Source organism: Rhincodon typus, chromosome 31, assembly GCF_021869965.1.
Source record: "Rhincodon typus isolate 14 chromosome 31, sRhiTyp1.1, whole genome shotgun sequence".
NCBI lineage: Eukaryota > Metazoa > Chordata > Chondrichthyes > Orectolobiformes > Rhincodontidae > Rhincodon > Rhincodon typus.
The window spans coordinates 19,016,605-19,039,406 of NC_063362.1; the positions used below are offsets into that span (position 1 = coordinate 19,016,605).

General features: G+C 42.1%; 1 protein-coding gene across 2 annotated transcripts in view; it reads right to left on the reverse strand.

The window, feature by feature from the left end:
- acap3a (ArfGAP with coiled-coil, ankyrin repeat and PH domains 3a) overlaps positions 1-22,802 on the reverse strand; it is a 315,834-nt gene that overhangs the window by 126,609 nt on the left and 166,423 nt on the right. For both annotated transcript variants that reach the window (XM_048615183.1, XM_048615182.1), the window contains exons 3-4: positions 15,092-15,211; positions 9,403-9,456 (exon numbers count right to left, since the gene is read on the reverse strand). In XM_048615183.1, the coding sequence (XP_048471140.1) occupies positions 9,403-9,456; positions 15,092-15,211 (174 nt within the window). The remainder of the gene's footprint in view (positions 1-9,402; positions 9,457-15,091; positions 15,212-22,802) is intronic.

The following is a 22,802-nucleotide window of genomic DNA, read 5'->3' on the forward strand; positions in this document are numbered from 1 at the left end:
TACTTTTCCATACTGGCTGTTTAATGGTTCATCATCTCCTCTGTGACAGGAGAATGTATCGAATTATGAATGGTTTAGATAGAGTGGATAGAAAGGCTTTATTCCCTTTGCTCAAGGGGTCTGTAACCAGGGAACAAAACAGACAACGAGGCAGCTGGTTCACAGTTATAGGAGAGTTGTATTTCACCTAGAAAATACAGTGGATCTTGAACTCACTGACTGAAACTCTCATATCACTGAGAAAGTACTCTGACATGCCGCTGCTGAACTGTTGGAACCCACAAACCAATGAAGCAAGTGTCAAAAAGCAGGATTAGTCTGGATGGGTGACTGTTGGCCAGCACAACACAATGGCCCAAATGGCCTCCTTCCATGCTGTAAATCTCCATAATGCTGTGATTCTAGAGTGCAATTCTATCAATAACCGAGAACTTGATGTTTCAGCAGATATATCTGGTGTCAACACCAGGATATAAAAGCAGCAGGTTAAGTGCAAAAGCACATTTCTTGGCTGGCAGAGCAATGAGAATCTGGTTGACTGCAGTTACACAAAGCATCAAATTAAATCTACCTTCTCAGGTGGTAGTAAAAGATCCCTAGGCACTATTTCAAAGAGAAGGGGTGTTCTACCTTAGGTCTTGGGCTAATATTTCTTGACATTCTACTTCTCTATGCTTTAGGAAACAATCCTTCAGCAGATTGTATATAACAAAGCATTCCAAACCGATTCGATATAACCTAAATAGTAATTATGCAAATTCCTACAAAAGTAGTAATTTTGAACAAACTTGTATGTTTTTCTACTTGCATTTTGTGGGCAGTTTATGTTTAACAGTTCTGTATGTGTGGAAATGGGACATTTGTTAAGCTAGCCCTCATTTGTACGCAAGTTATGTTTGCTCAGTATCAGAGGAGGATGATGTAAATTATACAGGAATCAAGTTAGAGTCATAGAGTCATAGAGATGTACAGCACTGAAACAGACCCTTTGGTCCAACTCATACATGCTGGCCAGACATCCTAAATAAATCTAGTTCTGTTTGCCAGCATTTGGCCCATATCCCTCTAAACCCTTCCTATTCATATACCCATCCAGATGCCTTTTAAATGTTGTAATTGTACCAGCCTTCATCACTTCCTCTGGCAGCTCAGTCCATACAAGCACCACCCTCTGCATGAAAAAGTTGCCCCTCAGGTCCCTTTTAAATCTTTTAAATCCAAATGCCTTCTTCACCATCCTGTCTACCTGCGACTCCACTTTCAAGGAACTGTGCACCTGCACCCCTAGGTCTCTTTATTTGGCAACACTCTCCAGGAACCTACCATTAATTGTATTAGTCCTGCTCTGGTTTGCCTTATCAAAATGAAACACCTTACGTTTATATAAACTAAATTCCACTTGCTACTTGTTGGCCCATTGATCAAGGTCCTGTTGTACTTTGGGATAACCTTCTTCACTGTCCACTACGCCTCCAATTTTGGTGTCATCTGCAAACTTACTAACCATACCTCCTATATTCACATGCAAATCATTTATATAGATGACAAAAAGCACCGATACTTGTGGTACACCAAACGTGACAGGCACCCACTCCGAAAAATAACCTTCCAACATCACCCTCTGTCTCCTACCTTCAGGTGAATTTTGTATCCAACTGGCTAGCTCCCACTGGATTCCATGTGATGTAACCTTGCTAACCAGTCTACCATGCGGAATCTTGTCGAACGCCTTGGTGAAACCCATTTAGACAATGACTGCTGCTCTGCCTTCATTAATCTTCTTTGTCACTTCTTCAAAAAACTCAATTAAGTTAGTGAGACATGATTTCCCACACACAAAGCCATGTTGACCATCCCAGATCAGTCCTTGCTTTTCCAAATACATGTAAATCCTGTCTCTCAGAATCCCCTCCAACAACTTACCCACCACCAACGTCAGGCTCACCAGTCTGTAGTTCCCTGGCTTTTCCTTACCACGTTTCTTAAATAATGGCAACATGTTAGCCAACCTCCAGTCTTCTGGCACCTTACCTGTGGCTGTCAATGATATAAATATCTCAGCAAGGGGCCCAGCAATCACTTCCCTAGCTTCCCACAAAATTGTAGAGTACACCTGATCAGGCCCCAGGGATTTATTCACCTTTATGCATTTTAAGACATCCAGCACCTCCTCTTCTGTAATCATGGACATTTTTCAAGATATCATTATTTGTTTCTCCAAGTTCACTAGCTTCTCTACATTCCATGTATTTCTCCACAGTGAATACTGATGTGAAATAGTCGTTTGGTATCTGACCCATTCCCCGTGGAATAGACGGCCTTGATGATCTTTAAGGAGTCCTATTCTCTCACTAGATACTCTTTTGTCCTCAATGTTTTTATAGAATCTCTTTGGATTCTCCTTAACCCTGTTTGCAAAAGTTATCTCATATCCCCTTTTTGCCCTTCTGATGTCCCTTGAGTGTATTCCTCCTGCCCTTATATTGCTCGAGGGATTCACTCAATCCCAGCTGTCAATATTTGACATATGCCTCTTTCTCTTTCTTGACCAGAGCCTCAATTTCTGTAGTTATCCAGCATTCCCTACAACTACCACCCTTGCCCTTCGCACTAACAGGAACATAATGTCTCTGAACTCTCATTGTCTCATTTTTGAAGGCTTCCCACTTTCCAACCACCCCTTTACCTACAGCTAGCCTCTTCCAAGCAACTTTTGAAATTTCCCGCCTAAGGCCGTCAAAATTGGCCTTACCTCAATTTGGAATTTTAACTTTTAGATCAGGTCTATCCTTTTCCATCACTATTTTAAAATTAATAGAATTATGATCACTGGCCCCAAAGTGCTCCCCCACTGACACCTCAGTCACTTCCCCTACCTTATTTCCCACAAGAAGGTCAAGTTTTGCTCCTACTCTAGCAGGTGCATCCACATACTGAATATGAAAATTTTCTCGTACACACTTAACAAATTCCTCTCCATCCAAGCCGTTAATACTGTGGCAGTCCCAGTCTATGTTTGGGACATTACAACCCTATTAATCATAGAATCCCTACAGTGTGGAAGCAGGCCATTAGGCCCATTGAGTCCACATCACCTCTCCAAAGAGGAACCCACCCAGACCTCCCCTGTCCCTGTAAACCCTGCATTTCCCATGGCTAATTCACCTAGCCTACACATCCCGGGACACCACGGACAACTTGGCTCGGCCCGATGATGGGATCGAACCTCAGTCCCTGGCTCTGTGAGGCAGCAGAGCTAACCACTGAACCACACTTACAGATATCTGAGATCTCCTTACATATTTGTTTCTCAATTTCCCGCTGACTATTGAGTGGCCTATAGTACAATCCCAGTAAGGTAATCATCCCTTTCTTGTATCTCAGTTCTATCCAAATAACTCCACTGGATGTTCTCCCAGGAATATCCTCCCTAAGTACGGCCGTAATGTTATCCTTAACTAAAATTGCCACTGCTCCTCCTCTCTTGCCCCTCTTTCTATCCTTCCTATAGCATCTATACCCTGGAACATTAAGCTGCCAGTTCTGCCCCTCCTTGAGCCACGTCTGTGTAATAGCTATAATATCCCAGTCCCATGTTCCCAACCGTGCCCTGAATTCATCTGCTTTACCTGTCAGGTCTCTTGCTTTGAAATAAATGCAGTTTAATTTATCAGTCTTACTTCATTCTCTGCCTTGATCATTTAATTTGCTGCTCTTCTCTATAGCCTCAGACTGATCTCTTTTCTCACTAGCTCTCTGGGTCACCCACTCCCTATCTCACTAGTTTAAAGCCTCCTGAGTAGCACTAGCAAATCTCCATGCCAGGATATTGGTCCCCTTCCAATTCAGGTGCAACTCTTCCTTCTTATACAGGTCATTTCTACCCCAGAAGAGATCCCAATGGTGCAAAAATATGAATCCTTGACCCCTGCACCAGCTCCTCAGCCTTGCATTCATCTGCTCCATTCTCCTATTCCTACCCTCACTGGTACATAGCACCAGGAGTAATCCAGATATTACTACCATTGCAGACTTACTTTTTAACCTCCTGGCTAGCTTCCTATATTCTCTCTGCAGAACCGTGTCCCTTTCTCTTCCTATGTTGTTGGTACTAATGTGCACAACAACCTTGTGCTGGTCACTCGCCCCTTTGAGAATATTCTGCACCCTCTCCAAGATATCCTTGATCCTGTCACCAGGGAGACAACACACCATTCTGATGTCTCACAGTCAGCTGCAGAAACGTCTGTCTGTGGCCCTGACTAGAGAGTCCCCTATCAATCGATCGCTTGGAACCTGACATAGCTCCTATCTTTAAAGAATTGAAGGAAGTAATTTTCATTTCTCATTGGAGGATATTAAGATGAAAAGACTTGAATATGTCCAGCTACCAGACATCCCAAAAGCTTTTTACAGTTAATGATGTTCTTCTGAAATATTGTCACATCTATAATGTAAAAAATGCAGCAATGAATCTACACCCAGGAAGCTCTCAAAACCATCAGTGTGCTAATGATCAGATGACCTGCTTTGGGGATGTCGATTGAAAGGTATTAACCAGGATTCTGAGGATAATTGCTCTGCTGTTTTTCTAAATACCATCATGGGATTTTTCATCTCATCTCAGCAGAGGGTAGATGGGACGTATTTGACTTTAACATCTCATCCGAAAGATGATCAAGACGTAATTGTTCAAAGTTCGGACTGAGAGACAGATTTTTGGAATGTCTGCCGGAAATATTTTGCATTACTGAGATCGGATGAAAGACAGGGCCAGAATAAACTAGGATGCACTACCAACAAACATTCACATTCATTCAGAGATAGTAGGAACTGCAGACGCTGGAGAATCTGAGATAACAAGGTGTAGAGCTGGATGAACACAGCAGGCCAAGCAGCATCAGAGGAGTAGGAAAGCTGACGTTTCGGGCCTAGACCCTTCATCAGAAATGGGGGAGGGGAAGGGGGTTCTGAAATAAATAGGGAGAGAGGGGGAGGCGGATAGAAGATGGATAGAGGAGAAGATAGGTGGAGAGGAAACAGACAGGTCAAAGAGGCGGGCATGGAGCCAGTAAAGGTGAGTGTAGGTGGGGAGGTAGGGAGGAGATAGGTCAGTCCAGGGAGGACGAACAGGTGAAGGGGACGGGATGTGGTTAGTAGGTAGGAAATGGGGGTGCAGCTTGAGGTGGCTGGAGGGGATAGGTGGGAGGAAGAACAGGTTAGGGAGGTGGGGACGAGCTGTGCTGGTTTTGGGATGCGGTAGGGGGAGGGGAGATTTTGAAGCTTGTGAAATCCACATTGATACCATTGGGCTGCAGGGTTCCCAAGTGGAATATGAGTTGCTGTTCCTGCAACCTTCGGGTGGCATCGTTGTGGCAACGCAGGAGACCCAGGATGGACATGTCGTCTGAGGAATGGGAAGGGGAGTTGAAATGGTTCGTGACTGGGAGGTGCAGTTGTTTATTGCGAACCACATTCATTGTTGAGATTCAACATGGTCACTTAGGAGGGAGCCTGCAGAGCCATGTTTCGAGGACCTGTACACAACAGTCAAAGCTATAGGGAACAAATACAAAAGTGACGAACTTTTGAGAAATGAAAATTACTTCCTTCAATTCTTTAATGGGATGTGGGTGTTTCTGGCTGGGTTAGGTTAGGGTCTTGCCCACTCTATTGTACTTGTGAAGGTGGTAGTGAGATGCCTTCTTGAAATGATGCATTTCTTGTGGTATAGGCACTATGCTGCTATGGAGGGAGCTCCAGGATTTTGGCTCAGCGACAGCAAAGGAACTGCAATATAATTCCAAAGTCAGGGTGAAGGGTGGCTTGGAGGAGAACTTGGAGGTGGTGGTGTTCCCAAGCATTTGCCACTCTTGTACTTCTAGGTGGTAAAGGTCACAGCTTTGGAAAATTCTGATGAAGAAGCCTCAGTGTATAGCTATATTGCATCTTGTCGATGGTACACACTGCTGTCACCGTGCACTAGTGTTGCCAGAAGTAAATGTTTGAAGTGGTAGACAGGTGTACATGAAAGAGAGTTGTAGTTTTATGTATTTAGTGCCAATTATCTCTTTTCCTAAAGCATTAATTTCTGCAGAAGTGAATATCGAAGAACATTTCTTCGATGCTTCACCCAACTGACTATTCTTCATGCGTGTGCACAGGAAGCAAGTACTGCAGTCTGGCATGTCATATTTGACCCTGGCTTAGACTTATTTATTAAAGCAATTATCTTTTATCCCACGAAAACGAAATGTTCAATGTTCCTAAAATTAATTCAGCAAACACTGGTTAGTTAATGTAATGCATTCAAACCACAATGAGATAACATCCTCATGTTTAGGAAGAAACTGAGTCATTGCATCTTTTTGTTTACGGGAATCTGTTCTCATCAACAGTTATATTTTGGAAACTGGGGTCAAACATTCTCACTCACTATAGCTCCAGTGGGAGATTGAGGAACCTCTGGAAAACAGTGGAGACACATTGTACAAAGTCTGTTCCATTTCCAAACATTCCTCTTGGCCTTGTAAAGCTTTCTCCATCAGCTGTGGTTCAGGTTGCACCTATGAACAGAAGGTTATAGCTTCAAATCTCATTTCAGATAGTTGAGTGTGTGGTAATATGCCGATTCTTCCAGTGCAATACTGAATTGGTGCTGCTCCATCAGAGGTGTGGCCTTTTGGACAAAACGATAAATTGAGACCACAGTGACCCTCTTAGATGAACTAAAGAGATCCTGGTGGTACCATTTCAAGAACGGGCTGCAGAATTCTCCTTGCTGTCATGTACACTATCAATCCCTCAACCATCATCACCAAGAAACAAAAGCCAAAAGAGCTTTGGATGTTGTAAATCAGAAACAAAAACAGAAGTCGCTGGAAAAGCTCAGCAAATCAGACAGCATCTATATAGAGAAATTAGAGTTAAGAAACAAATTGTCCAATGATTATTGTATTTCTGTTTGTGGAAGCTTGCTGTGTGCAATTTAGCTGCGGTGTGTCCTGACTATGTTTAAGAAAAGACAAGCATTCCATTAGTTGTAAAGTACCTGTAGTTGTGAAAGGTGTAACATTGATGCAGATCTTTTTCCAGTTTTCATTTTAAGCCATTTTCAACTTCAATCTCATCAATTCAGAAGACATTCGCAGTCGGCCCATCGAGTCTGCTCTGCCATTCGATCATGGCTGATGTATTTCTCAAGCCCATTCTCCTGCCTTCTCCCTGTAACCTTTGATCCCCTTACTAATCAAGAACATATTTTTGTCTTAAAGACACTCAGTGACTTGGCCTCCATAGCCCTCCGTGGCAATGAGTTCTGTAGCTTAACCACCCTCTGGCTGAAGAAATTCCTCCTCATTTCAATTCTAAAGGGCCGTCTCTTCACTCTGAGGCTGTGCCCTCAGGTCCTAGTCTCTCCTACTAGTGAAAACATTTTCTCCATGTCCCCTCTATGCAGGCCTTTCAGTCTTGTGGGACTTGCACCCATACTTATGAAGATTCTGTTAGGAGCCTTATGCTATTCATGTGCTCTGTGACGCTATCAGAACTGCAAGTGTGATGTGAATAAAAACACTGTCGCCATCCTTTCTTCCACTGACCAGGCGGTTCTCGAAGCAGGAGTACTGCCTTCTAAAAAGCTGCCATCTGGGATTTCTTGCTTGAATTACTGACAAATCACACTTAAAATCTGCAGACAAAGCCTGGTGCGTTTTTCCTCTGCACGCAACATCTGGGCAGCCTCCAAGGCAAGACAAATTAGCAAAAATATGTGGTCAACAGTAGCTGCCAATTTAGTGTTAAAATGTAGGGTTCTCATGCACACCAGCAATCTACATCACAAAATGTGGAGTCCAGCATGTTTCAGGCAATAACAGTGTGTTTACAAACAAAATTAACCTTTAAAAGAAATGCATTTTGAAAAACAGACGCGGTATTTCCGGCACGTACACCTTCCAACCTACAGGCAAATACCACTTCATTGACCTCGGACTAAACTTATTTACATGAGTTAGAACTTGAAGCTTCAGCAAGGTGCTTCACTTAAACTCAGTTCCACTCTAGAGGCAGAATAATACACTGTGTTAAACAATATGCTGTTCCCGTCCTTATACCATTCTTCAAATTACTGTGAGCAATCTCACTGATGAGCCACTACTTCTTTGGTCAGTGCTAGTAGCTGCATTTACTAATGTTAGTCATGACTGAGTGATGGAATGTTTGCCTCAAGTCAGAAGGTCATGGATCAAGCCAAACATCAGGGTTTGGTCACACATAATCCATTGCTAATGCTCCATTGCCAGAAAAAAGAATTGAGGAACTTATTGCCTTTGGCTTTCTAGTCTGGCTGTAAATTTTTTATTTGATCATAGGATTTAACTATTATTGCCATCCCATGCCTAATAAGCTACTCCTTAAATCATGTGCACCGCAATACTTTCTGTAGCTATTTGATACAACCCAGCTTGCTACTTGCAACAGGACAGTTCCGTTGCAGCCACAAAGCTACAGACCTGGAGACACATGGAGACCAGACTGGGTAATAAAGGCAGATTTCCACCCCTGAAGGATATTAGTGAATCAGATGAGTTCTTTATAACAATCCAGTGCTCACCATTACCTAGACTAGCATTTTATATGAGACTGAATTTAAATTCTCCTGGCTGCCGTAGTGCTCTTTGAACATGTTTTCAGAATCTTAGTTCAGTCTTATTTCTGGATTACTGTCCAGAGATATAACCACAATGCCACCACTTCTCGCAGGCTAGTGTCTCTTTATTGGATTTACTCTTTACTCAGGTTCAGTTGAAATGAAGAGGATATTGAGATAAGGATCAGCTTTATAATAATAACCATTCTGTCCCAATGATTTTTGGATCACGTACTAATGGTGACATATGTTTTCAACCTGTGCTGGTCTCTATCTTCCTGCACATTCAGTGTTTGAAGAGCGAGCTAATACAATCCTTTCTTTGAGAGCACATCCCATACTTCCTTAATGATCTCAACTTGTGACAATTGTTTTAAAATGGGACCAGCTGCACTGAATGTTACAACGGCAAATATTCACTACAATCCATATGATAATGCGTTTAATATGTTTGTGTGCACACCATATAAAAAAGACTGGACTGGCATTTTTGAGGACTAATGAAGAAAGTCTGCTCAAATTGCTCCATGGAGAAATGTACATGCCAGATTTCAGCATATTTTTACCGCATGTGATGATGGGGAGTGACTTGCTGATACCAGCAGCAAATCACTTAACATGCAATGGGATCACTATCCTAATGCAAAATTAAGCAAGATTTTGTGTCACTAGATTTTGTGACAATCTTTGCACTTAATTCCCTTTACTTATGCATGTGGAGGATTATGAAATGACAGAAACTGATGCCTTACCATGTGGTAGTTGATCATTTCTTGTAAGCTTTCTCCAAACTTCTGGAGGCATTCCTGAAATAAAGAAACCGAGGTGTGATTTCCATGCGGGAATGACCAGAGCCTACTCCAAGATCATAATTTTAGACGGAAACCAACAGTGCGTAGCAATCTTCATCAATGTCACTAGTCATTATTCTTGTGGTAGTGATTCCCAATAAGCTTTGGATGAGACCTCATGTCAGATCAGTTAGCCAAAATGAGAAGTGTTTGAATAAAATAATTTTGAATACGGGTCACGGGACCTGAAATGTTAACACGGATTTCTCTTCACAGATGCTGCCACACCTGCTGAGCTTTTTCAGCAGTCTCTATTTGTGTTTCTGACTTACAGCATCTGCAGTTCGTTTGGTTTTTATTTGAATAAAATTCATGCTGCTTCATTATTGTCATGCATTTTAGATGTTTCAAGTTCTGAAACTTCAAAAAATTTATTTCTAAAGCTTTCCTCAAACTAGCCCCCACCTAACCCAGAAAATCAATCCAAATTCTTTGAGGACATTTCCAAGAAATTACCAGGTTATTGAGGTTACTATGGAAATACATAAGAACATAAGAACGAGAAGCAGGAGTAGGCCATCTGGCCCCTTGAGCCTGCCCCGCCATTTAATAAGAGCATGGCTGATCTTTTTGAGACTCAGCTTCACTTACCCGCCCACTCATCATAACTCTTAATTCCTTTACTGTTCAAAAATTTATCTAGCCTTGCCTTAAAAACATTCAGTGAGGTAGCTTCAACCGCTTCACTGGGCAGGGAATTCCACAGATTCACAACCCTTTGGGTGAAGAAGTACCTCCTGACCTCAGTCCTACATCTGCTTCCCTTTATTTTGAGGCGATGCCCTCTAGTCCTAGTTTCACCTGCTAGCAGAAACAACCTCCCTGCCTCCACCTTATCTATTCCCTTCATAATCTTATAGGTTTCTATAAGATCTCCCCTCATTCTTCTGAATTCCAATGAGTATAATCCCAGTCTACTCAGTCTCTCCTCATAATCCAATCCTCTCAACTCTGGAATCAACCGAGTGAATCTCCTCTGCACCCCCTCCAGTGCTAGTATATCCCTTCTCAAGTAAGGAGACCAAAACTGCACACAGTACTCCAGGTGTGGCCTCACCAGGACCCTATACAGCTGCAGCATAGCCTCCCTGTTTTTAAACTCCATCCCTCTAGCAGTGGCAGACAAAATTCCATTTGCCTTTTTAATTACCTGCTGCACCTGCAATCCTACTTTTAGCGATTTATGCACAAGGACACCCAAGTCCCTCTGCACAGCAGCGTGCTGCAATTTTTTACCATTTAAAACATAGTCCATTTTGCTGTTATTCCTACCGAAATGGATGACCTCACACTTATCAACATTGTACTCCATCTGCCAGACCTTTGCCCACTCACTTAGACTATCTATATCCTTCTGTAGACTTTCAGTGTCTTCTGCACACTTTGCTCTACCACTCACTTTAGTGTCATCTGTAAATTTTTTTTGACACACCACACTTAGTCCCCAACTCCAAATCATCTATGTAAATTGTAAACAATTGCGGTCCCAACACTGATCCCGGAGGCACACCACTAGCCAATGACCGCCAACCAGAAAAACACCCATTTACCCCTACTCTTTGCTTTGGAAATGATCGCGATATCACCAAAAAAAGGTAAATGGAACCTGATTGGGACTGCAGTTTGTGCTTGCTGTGTTGCAGAAAACACACAGGACTCTTGCCGCATTCTGTTCTTTAGCAGGAGGAGAGGAGATACAGAACTTGTGGATCTTGGTGAAGCAATGAGCAAACTAGCTAAAACAAATGGAAATCTAAAAGTGGCATAGATAGCTTTGACAAGCTAAAGAGCAGGGTATTTGTACCAAAGTGATCAGATCATAAAGCAAAGTGTTTTTAATTGGTCAGTTGGAAAAGTATCCTGGCAAGCTATGCCATTAACTCTGTGGTGAATGTACCTAACGTGGTATTAATCATATCCGGGGAACTCAGACAGAATAAAGCTACCAGTGAAAGTGACTCGAGAGCCAAATCCAGTGAGTGAGTGAAATGAGAAACCCAACTTACAGGAGGCAGAGTTGAAAAGACTTTGCAATTGTATTTGGCAGTCACTGATGTGCTAGGAGTGATGCTCAGAAGTTGTCTTCGGTCATATCAACTATTTAAAGTGAAATTCATTGCTTGTATTGAAATACTATTTATCTGTTCATGTAAATTTGATTTATCTTGATTTGGGGTTTAAGTATTACAATAAAAAATTTTAAAACAGTGAAAATCTCTTGTGGTCCTTCTGTTGGGCTCCTTTGGGGATTGCCTTCTTTGAAGGTTATTATTCTCTCTGAGGATTGTATCAAGTCGTCATGCTGCAACGGAAGCTGTTTCTCCCTCTTTTAATCTCTCTCTACTGGAATACAGGAAGAAATAGGTGGGAGCCATTAGAGGCAGTAATCATACTGAAGGTCTGGATGATATCAGGAAGCGTGAGAACAAATCCCAAGCACTTTACTGCAAACAGCTGACTCGGAGACCACATTGAAATTACTTGTCACACATGCATAACTGATGCTTATGAGTGGGAGAAAACAAAGGATTTTCATTAAAACACAAGCAAAAGAAAAAGTCTTTGAAAATAGCTACAGATCTGACCATATGTTCAGCTGGACACTGTTCAGACACACAGTATGGAGGTTTCCTCAAATGGCCTAATTGGCAAGTTAGAATACTGTACTGGTCTGTGTGTTGATCCCTTTAAGCTGTGGCATGGCAGCTCAGTGGTTAGCACTGCTGCCTCACAGTGCCAGGGGCCTGGGTTCGATTCCAGTCTTGGGTGACTGTCTGTGTGGAGTTTGCACATTCTCCCCATGTCTGTGTGGGTTTCCTCTGGGTACCTGGTTTCCTCCCACAGTCCAAAGATGAGCAGGTTAGGTGGATTAGCCATGGGAAATGCAGGGTTACAGGGGGGTGGATCTGGGCAGGATGCTCTTCAGAGGGTCAGTGTGGACTTGATGGGCTAAATGGCCTGCTTCCATATTGTAGGGATTCTATGATTCCATGCTAACCTTTGCTATAATTTTCTGGGAATCTGACTCCTGTGAAAATAGGACCTTGGAGGTGATCATGAACCTTGAGGTACAAGACTGAACAATTCAGTGGATGAGGAGGCTCTGCAAATTTCCCCATCCTCAATGATGGAAGGGCCCAATACATCAGTGCAAAAGATAAGGATGAAGCGTTCACGGCATTCTTCAACCAAAAGTGCTGAGTGGATGATCCATCTCAGCCTCCTCCAGTGGTCCCCAGCATCACAGATATCAGTCTTCAGACAATTCGATTTACTCTACATGATATCAAGAAATGGTTGGAGACACTGGACACTGCAAAGGCAACGGCACTAAAGACTTGTGCTCCAGAATTTGCCACTCTTCTAGCCAAGCCGTTAAAGTACAGATACAACACTAGCATCTGCCTGGCAATGTGGAAAATTACCATGATATGTCGTGTGCACAGAAAGCAGGACAAATACAACCCAGCTAATTACCGTCCCATCAGTCTAGTCTTGATCATCAGTAAAGTGATGGAAGATGTCATCAACAGTGCTATCAAGCAGCACCTGCTCAGTGATGCCCAGTTTGGGTTCTGCCAGGGCCACTCAGTTCCTGACTTCATTACAGCCTTGGTTCAAACATGCACAAAAGAGCTGAATTCCAGAGGCGAGGGGACAGTGACAGCCCTTTACATCAATGCCGCATTGACGCAGTGTGGCATCAAGGAGCCCGAGCAAAAGTGGAATCAATGGGAATTAGCGGGCAAACTCTCCACTGGTTGGTATCATACCTGGCACATGGGTAGATGATTGTAGTTGTTGGAGGTCAGTCATCTCAGCTCCAGGACATCTCTGCAGGAGTTCTTCAGGGTGGTGTCCTTGGCCCAACCATCTTCAGCTGCTTCATCAGTGACCTTCCCTCCACCAAAAGGTCAGAAGTGGGGATGTTCGCTGATGATTGAGCCAATGTTCAACACCATTCATGATTCTTCAGATACTAAGGCAGTCCATGTTCAAATGCAACCAGATCTGAACAATACCCAGACTTGGGCTGACAAGTGGCAAGTTACATTCGTGTCATATAAATGCCAGGCAATCCAATAACACACAATCTAACCATCGCCCTTTTCATTCAATGGTGTTACCATCTCCAAATTCCCCACCATCAACATTCTGGGGATTAAGGGATTACGGGATTACCACTGACCAGAGATTCAATTGGACTCACCACATAAACAAACACAATGGTTACAAGAGCAGGTCAGAGGCTAGGAATATTGCGGGGTATAACTCACCTCCTGACTCCCCAAAGTCTGTCCACCATCTACAAGGCACAAGTCAGGACAGTGATAGAATACTGCCAACTTGCCTGGATGGGTGCAGCTCCAACAACACATTAAGCTTGACACCATCCAGGGCAATGCAGCCCGCTTGATTGGCACCACATCAATAATTATCCACTCCTTCCACCATTCACACTCAGCAGCAGTGTGTACTATCTACAAGATGCACTGCAGAAATTCAAAGCCTGTGACAGCACCTTCCACACCCACAATCACTTCCATCTAGAAGGACAAGGACAGCAGATACATGGGAACACCACCACCTGTAAGATCACCTCCAGGCCACTCACCAACCTGACTTGGAAATATATCACCGTACATTCAGTGTCGCTGGGTCAAAATCCTGGAATTCCCTCCCTAAGGGCTGTGTGGGTTTACCTACAGCACATGGACTGCAGCAATTCATGAAGGCAGCTCACCACCACCTTCTCAAGGGCATTTAGGGACAGACAACAAATGCTGGCACAGCCAATGACACCCATGTCCCATGAATGAATGAAAAAAATAGACCTGTAAGAAGCTGACAACTAAATATTCCCCATCATGTTGTCTCATGCACAATGCCACATTGGGAATATTGCTAGGAATCATGATGAACAGGGAGGTGCCTAGTGATATGATGATAGCCTTGTTAACATATTGAGATGTGGAAGGAACCTTAACAACGTGGACTTCAGAGACACAAGGGACGAAGGTCAGGAAACCTAAGATAACAACATAAAACTCAGAAATGACGGCTTCCAGATTGCAAAGGAGTCTCTGCAAAGATTTCAGCAGACTGAGAGTCATGTATGATCCAGAAATTATGGTGCTGTTCGGTGACATCAGGCTGACGTATGCCTAGATTTCTTTGTGTAAATGGGCACCGTGAGAAGACTAGTAGACACTTGTTAAATTTGTAGTCAGAGTGATTTCAACTGGGAAATGTTAATGAGCAGTGGAGGTCTCCATTCGGCAGAACAAACATTCTAATAAATTATGGGGTGAAGAGAACCTGGCTTTGTTCACTTATACTGTATATTCCTCACATGTTTGCACTGATGAAAGTTATTACAACAGAGATACACCATTTATATAGCAAATTTCCCTTTGCCGAGTTGATGTCAGAAGTAGGTCCTAATCCAGACACAACTAACTCCTGACATCCCAGAATTAAGTAGCTTCAGTTGGATCATTGGGCAACACATAAGCATAAGCACTTACTTTCTACCTTCCCAACTAATGGAGGAAATATGACAGAATTTGTAAAATGACTTCCATCTTACCGATATCATTTCATCTTTCCTGCACTGTTGAGAGAGGTCTCGGATCCCATTGACAAAATGTTTGTTGGCCGTGGTATATGCTCTCCCTGCTTCGATCATCCCACTGCACAGTTTCACCAGCTATAACAAGGAAATTACAAAACATTGTGTTGTTAGAAGCATTGAATGCCATTAAACAATGATGTTATTCAAGAGAAAATTGATGACATTGATTATTTCCTTTTTACTTGGGTTATATTTTTGTGTAACTCATGATATTTGGGTGCAAGTACTGGTGAATGGACATCTCTATGGATCAGAATGAAGAACCAGGCCTCTTCAGCCCAGCAATCAGCTTTAACACCAATTTTAGCTGTAGCAGTTTTTGGCTTGACATTTACCATGACATTGGTATCCTGTAGTGTTTCTCAACTATTAATTAGTTTGAAATGATGGGTGGTTCTGAACTCACAAAGCTGTTTGAGATTTTATTCAGAGTCATGTAATTTCAAGCCTCGGTTATTATTTGTTTGAACTGGGTTAGAGATCACATCATAGGGGTTCAAGAACAACATTTTAGCAACATCATCTTGCAATCATATAGCATTTTTAACATAGATAAACACCCCAAGGTGCTTCCAAACAGTGTTATCAGACAAAATTTGCCACTCAATCATAAAAACAGATATCAGGACAACGACCAAACTTGGTCAAATAGGTGGGTTGCTCTACAGAGGGTTGATGTGGTCTTGACGGGCCAAATGGCCTGTTTCCATACTATAGGGATTCTATGAAAATTTTATTCTATGAAACTGCCAGAGATCTGAAACAAACCATAACAGAAATTGCTGCAGATACTCAGCAAGTCTGACACCATCAATGGAGGAAAAATAGAGTTAACAGAGTGAGGAAGGGTCACTGAACTCGGAATGTTATCTGTTTTCAGACCTGCTGAGTTTCTCCAGCAATTTCAGCTCAAGCTATGTATCGCGTTCATTTATCATGAGCTGTGGGGGAATTACAGTTGGCCTTAGCCACAGAGGAATAGAAATTAGCTGAAATGTTATTAAATCGATTGGACGTAATCTCACAATTTTCAATGGTGAGTTTCAACTCTTAAACACTGGCTCGTTATCTAATACTAAACCACCATACGACCATCACTGTCAACAGTTTGGACACTGGAATGAGTTCTGATCACAGTTCAGGTTGTAGGAATGGGATCAGTTTTTTTCTCACATGGTGCTGTGTCTCACAGATGGCACACAAAGTTAGGGAGAACACAGAAGATGGAATTTTAAATTATAATGGGTGGAAGTGGGTTGGACCATTTGACAATGGAGAAATAGGTGGCACAATATTGGCCCATAACATAACCATAATGCAGTTGCATTTATATATTGACTTCCTTGACACCAGGAATCCCCAAATCATTTACAGCCAACGAAGTATCTTTAAAGGTACAGACATAGCCAATCTGAACACAGCAAGCTCCCAAAAAAAACAGCATTATGATCTGATTGTTTGGCAACAGTGCAACAATCTGCCTTCCGGTTTGCTGTAGACATGCGATCTCTACCATGGGGCACTAACTAAGGACTGCCATTTGGTGACCAGTTTCACTAAAGTCACAGTACCAGCCAGACTGTTGTCGTAAGACCTCAATAACGTCCAGATAATCTCATTTCAGTAATGTCAATCGAGGGACAGCTATTGGCCATTGGGATAAAATCCCTTTCCTTTGAAATGATGTCATGCAATCTTTTTACTTTCAGACACTTCTAAACAAATGTCAGGTGAATATCTTATTTTAAGGGTAGCTCCTCTCCATCAGTGCAGAGCTTCCTCGATACATTGGAGAGTCAGCAAAGATTTTTATGCTTCTAGAATGGGACTTGAACTCACAACCTTCTAACCAAAAGGAATGTGGATAAGGAAGGGAAGATTGAGAATGGGCAAATGGATTGGGAGGTAAAGGAATACCAAACATTGGCGTGATGCATTTAATTAATGTACAGATTTGGAAGAAGGCAATATTCTCTGGCATAGGGAAGGCACAAAACTAGAAACAAATGGATTGATATTTTTAAGAGAATGGTCATTGTTAATGGGTCAAATAGCTTTTTTCTGTAAAGTTGAACGATGCCTCTCCTGAAAATGCAGGTGAGGATAGAGCTCAGTGCAACTGTGACTGAACAGTTTGAGTCCGAGTTGTGAACACTGACAGATATCAACAAAAGGCCATTTGCGGAAATCTCCAATCACAAATGTGAAACTGCAAATCAGCCTGAGTCAGGACCTAGAAGAGGGGAGGCGGCGAACAGGGTTGGTGGGGTGGTGGAGCCATTGCTTTCACCATTTTTACATACAATTAATTATCAATGCCCCCCTCCAACTCCCATTGCCCCTGAGTAAAAGCAAAAGGAATGAGAATTGGTTAATTCAGAGTGATGCAGAAGGATGCCAATAACATGGGCTCAATCCTTGTGCTGGTTCCTGGAGACCTGCCCTTGCCTTGCCCACTTGTTGCTAACTAGATGAGGCAGATGCCTTTGGTCTCTTGTGGACTATGGTTAATCATCTTACAAAAGGGAATTGAAGCTAATCAGCATTATTTTTGTGTGGTGCTGTTCAAAAACAGCATTTACTGGAAATTAGACTGCCCATTGTTAAGATACCAGTTCTTGCAAACTGTAATTGCTCTCAGCCTGGCCATCAATTCTATGGGGGATGGTCTTGCTGTTGAGGTCATTTCTATTTTACCTCAAGTTGATATTCAACGCTTAATTGATGCAGAATTTTATGAGCGCAGCTTTCAGGGAAAGTGTTCCATTACCACTTACATAAAATTGTAATGAAATGCTACTTCAAACCGGGATTGAAAAAAGCCCAGCATTTGATTAGAAAGCACTGCAGGCTCGAAACCTTGACTGGAGGCACACAGCACATCTATCCGATAATGGCAAAACCGCAGAATTCTAATTATATCACATAGAGACATGCAAATGGAAGCAAAACAGTGAGGAGAGCCAAGAGACAATTGCAGCTGTTTGCAAAAACAAAGCCAGAGACTCCAGCATGACTGTCTTTATTTCTTAGACATCAAAGGAAAAGAAACTTCCTGTATTGTTCGACTGCTGTGTGCTGCTATAGATACCTCAGGGCGTCCCGTGTTCCATGCTCAGTAAACTTGAGGCCATCCATAACTCTGCTACTCAGGTCTTTATTCATACCAAGTCCAGTTCACTCATCACCCTGCTGTTCTTGCTGACCAGTACTGGCTCACGGTTAAACAATACCTCCGTTGGAAAATTCTCACCCTTGCTTTCAAATGGCTCTTGACCCCTCCCTCTTTCTGTAACCTCCCTTACCCTCACAACTATCTGAGATACCTCTGCTCTTCTATTTATAGCCTCTGGAGCATCGCCAATTTTAATTGTTGCACAGTGAGCGGTTGTGTCTGGGCTCTAAAGTGCTGGAATTACCTCCTTGATAGTACCTGTTTCCCTTTGCCCCTTTCATCTGACCTGATATGAACCTATGTGGCTCAATGCCATATGTTGCTTCACAAGAAGGTGCTATGCAAGTAGAAGTTGCTGTTGCTGTGGTGTTTGTTTCCAGAAGTTTGTCTATTAAATGTAGAACTTCAAAAGTCACATCCATTTGCTTATTTGTTGATTCAAGTAGCACATTGATAAAATATTCTATACACACCACATTGATAAATAATTGCATACAATCAAGCAAACAACAGTACATACACGATATCTTTCCTTTTAGAAGACATGTTGTTCCAGGATTCTCTAGAGCTTTTGTAGCTTTTCACTCCTGAACTTTACTGATCAGAATGAAACCGGTTTCAAGCCATTTTTTTTTTTCATTCATTCACGGGATGAGGGCATTGCTGGTTGGGCCAGCATTTATTGCCCATCCCAGAGGCAGCTAAGAGTCAACCATAGATAACACAGTGTGGAGCTGGAGGAGCACAACAGGCCCGGCAGCATCAGAAAGGTTGACGTTTCGGGTCGGCACTTATCTTCAGAATAAGAGTCCCAACCCAAGATGGCAACCTTCCTGCTCGTCTGATGCTGCCTGGCCTGCTGTGTTCCTCCAGCTCCACACTGTTATCTCTGACTCCAGCGTCGGCAGTTCTTACTAACTCTAAGAGTCAATCACATTTGCTGTGGGTCTGGAGTCATATGGTCAGGACGGCAGATATCCTTCCCTAAAGGACATCAGTGAACTAGGTGGGTTTTTGCGACAACTGACAATGGATTCATGATCATCAATAGATTTCTAATTCATTATTATTGAATTCAAATTCCACCATTTGCCATGGTGGGATTTGAACCCAGGTCCCCAGAACATTACCTAGGTCTCTAGATTAACAGTTCTGCGATAATACCACTAGGCCATTGCCTCCTCCCCAGTTTGTTGATGTCAACAAAGATAACTGAATATTCCTGTACTAGTAGATGAACAAGATGACATTAAGATTACTGTTGCCCCTCCTGGCGACTGTATGTCACTACAATAGCATCCTTCCTGCGATAACTGGTGATGTGCAGATTTTGGGGAATTACGCAAACCGTGTATTGACACATTAGTGTCGCTCTCAGGTGTACACAGATGCTGCACTTCCAACCCATGATTTACAAGTTCTTTCATTATCCTGTCCATGCCTGAGTAGATGATAGATCTACCCTTGGAAGCTGCCCTCTTTAACTTCATCGTAGGAGTAATTATTAAACGAGAATATCCAATTAATATCCTCAGCCAACATTGATGGGTGCATGCTTTGTGGTATGGGTTAATGTGCACTGAAAAACAGCAGAAAAAAATGATCTCTTTCACCTTCCTAAACCAGGGGCGTGGAGACCCAATGCATTATGCCTGGAGAAGAATCATATCGGACTCAAGACATTAACTCTGTTCTTCTCTCAACAGATGCTGCCAGACCGGCTGAGTTTCTCCAGCACTTTCTGGAGATCAGACAGAAGACCAGTAATCAGAGCAAAGACCTTCCTACTCTGTCCAATTGACTCAACGAGTATCTTTACCACTTCGCTTGTACGTTGGTTCTAATACTTTCTATATATAAAAAAACTCTACACCCTGGAGAAGTTTTCAGAAATAAGGGAAAGAATGATACACTTCATCACTGACATTAACCACAGTAACCACATACAATTCCTATCTATTCATCAGGGCAAATGTTAGAGGCAGGCTTATTTATTGAAACTAAACAAGACTATCATTACTTTCACTAAGGCTGCAATTAGGTTAAACTGCAGAAGTTTAATAAGATCAGAATCTGTGGTTCTGGATATGATGATAAAATAAGAAGGACTTGCGTTAATATAGCAACTTTCACAAGCTCTGCTCTTCCTTAGTGCTGCCCAGTTAATTGAATATTTTTAAAGTGTAATGTGTGAAATGCAGCAGCTGAACACAAGATTCCACAAACAGCAATTTGCTAATGGCCACAAAATCTGATTTTTCTTGATTTATGTTGATTGAGAAATAAATATTCTTCAGAACACCAGGGGTAACTTTTATGCTCTTCTTCAAAATAGTATCTCTCATTTATAACCTGAAATAGCAGGTGGGGTTTCAGTTTAATGCGTCATTCTGAAAGAGTGCTCCTGACAGTACTGTCCTTTCCCAGTGGGGTTGATTAGCTCAGTTAGCTGGATGGCTGGTTCGCGATACAGAGCAACGCTAAGAATTCCCGTAACAGTTGAAGTTACCATGATAGTGCCACCTTCTCAATCTCGCCCCTTCACCTGAGACACGGTGACCCTCAAGTTAATCTCACCACCAGTTAGCTCTCTAAATGAAAGAGCAGCCTCGTGCTCCTCTGAGACTACAGTGACTTTAGCCTTTACTTCCTCAGTACTGGAGTGTCAACCTAGATTTCTGTGTTTGAATAGTTATAGTGGTCTTGGATCCACAAGCTTCTGACTCAGCGTGAGAGTGCTCACTGAGCCATGCCTGACAGAAGGGGAAGATGCTGCCAAAGTCCTCAGCCATGTCTGCAGCTGCATTCTATCTGTTCAACTCATTTGTAATGAACGCAAGTAAACATCTCCTGGGAGGAACCAATCATCAGTCCAACCTTTCCTGAGCAATCACAAACTACATTTATAGAATGTGACCCTAAGAGAGTTCATCATTTATTTAGAGCACTTTAAAATGGTTGAATGGCAATTCACAGAAATGTTAAGGGCTGTCAGAAGGTGCTAATAATGCATTTTCCAGCCTTGACCTTGTGGTTTTACTGAGGCAATGAGTAACTTCAGAAACATTTTTAAGATTAACAAAAAAACTTTCCTTAAAACAATCATTCCTGTTACTACTGAGTAAGAGAAGACAGCTTCCAAATTTGACTTCAGTTTGAATCAAAGTCAGAATGTATTTCCACTTTTTCCAGTCCTAGACATGCCCACCGAGGAAACAAACATATTCTGTCAGCATTGCATTATTAAAGGGGAAGAGCAATGTATGGTTCCTTCTACAAGGAAAATGATACAATCTGAACAGAATGAGGACTGATGACCAATGGATATCCACATTCAGAAGATGCTACTTGATTTGTGCTGTGTCAAACTATCCATGAGTAGGGATAAATTCAAATAAGGATGTGGTTCACATTGGCAAACCACACAAGGCCCTGAATCATGCTTATTGCTCATCTCTCCAATGCATGAAGGTCTCTAATCCTAATATGGCCTTGCTAACAAGCCACGTAAGGTTACAGCAATCATTAATGAATATCTTTGAGATATGCCCCAATTTTTGGTTGGCCATCTTAGTAACTGCAGAACAATCCAGTGGCAATAACACGCTACTAATGCTGAGGTAAACATGTGGAAACACTTAATACAATGCAAGAGAGTTATGATTAAAAAAAACAACTAGCATTCTCATTCATCCAAATCTGTCTGAAGTTCATCCAATTTTCCATCCAAAATAAATAAACGTCCTGCCAATTTTGCAAAGTCTAGCACTACCTTCAGTCATCACCAGAAGTGCAGTGTTCCTTTTGAGTGTGGTTCCTTCTTATTAATCTTTCTTCAGGAAAATCTTTATTATCAGGAAAAAGGGTTACTGTATAAGAAACTTCATCAGCAGAAAGCAAACTGAGTTTTACTAGCTAACAGCAGGAAAGCAAATACACCATAAATTCATGTTCATCCACAGGAATGATTCAGACTTGGTAGAAATTAGTTTATCATTGTTATGGAACCAGAAATTAGCCTGAAGTTTGACCTCCAGAGAGTAGCACTGGAAATAAAAATAGGGTTTTTGATCCTCAAACAATTTTCAGTAGCTCAACTGGAATGGGTGCTTTTCAAAAAGTACAATTAAAATTATCAGTGAGTGGTCAGATTGAAGCATTTTACAGCAGAAAATCATCAGTTACCAGTGATGCATGAAATTAATATAATCTTATGAACCAAAAAACATAAGATTCTGATTTGTATTCTCACTTTTTAGCAGATACTGATTGTATGGCAGCAGAGCTAGCAGCAATCCTGCTTAACTTGTATCCCATCCACCTACTTCATCATTCATTCTCTTCACCAACACAGAGTGGTAGCAATGTGCACCACGTGCAAGATGAAATGCAGTGACTCACCAAGGCTCCCTGAACAACAGCTTCCAAAACTGTAAACTTTTTCAGCTTGAAGGACAAGGGAAGATGATCCATGTGAATACCATCACCTAC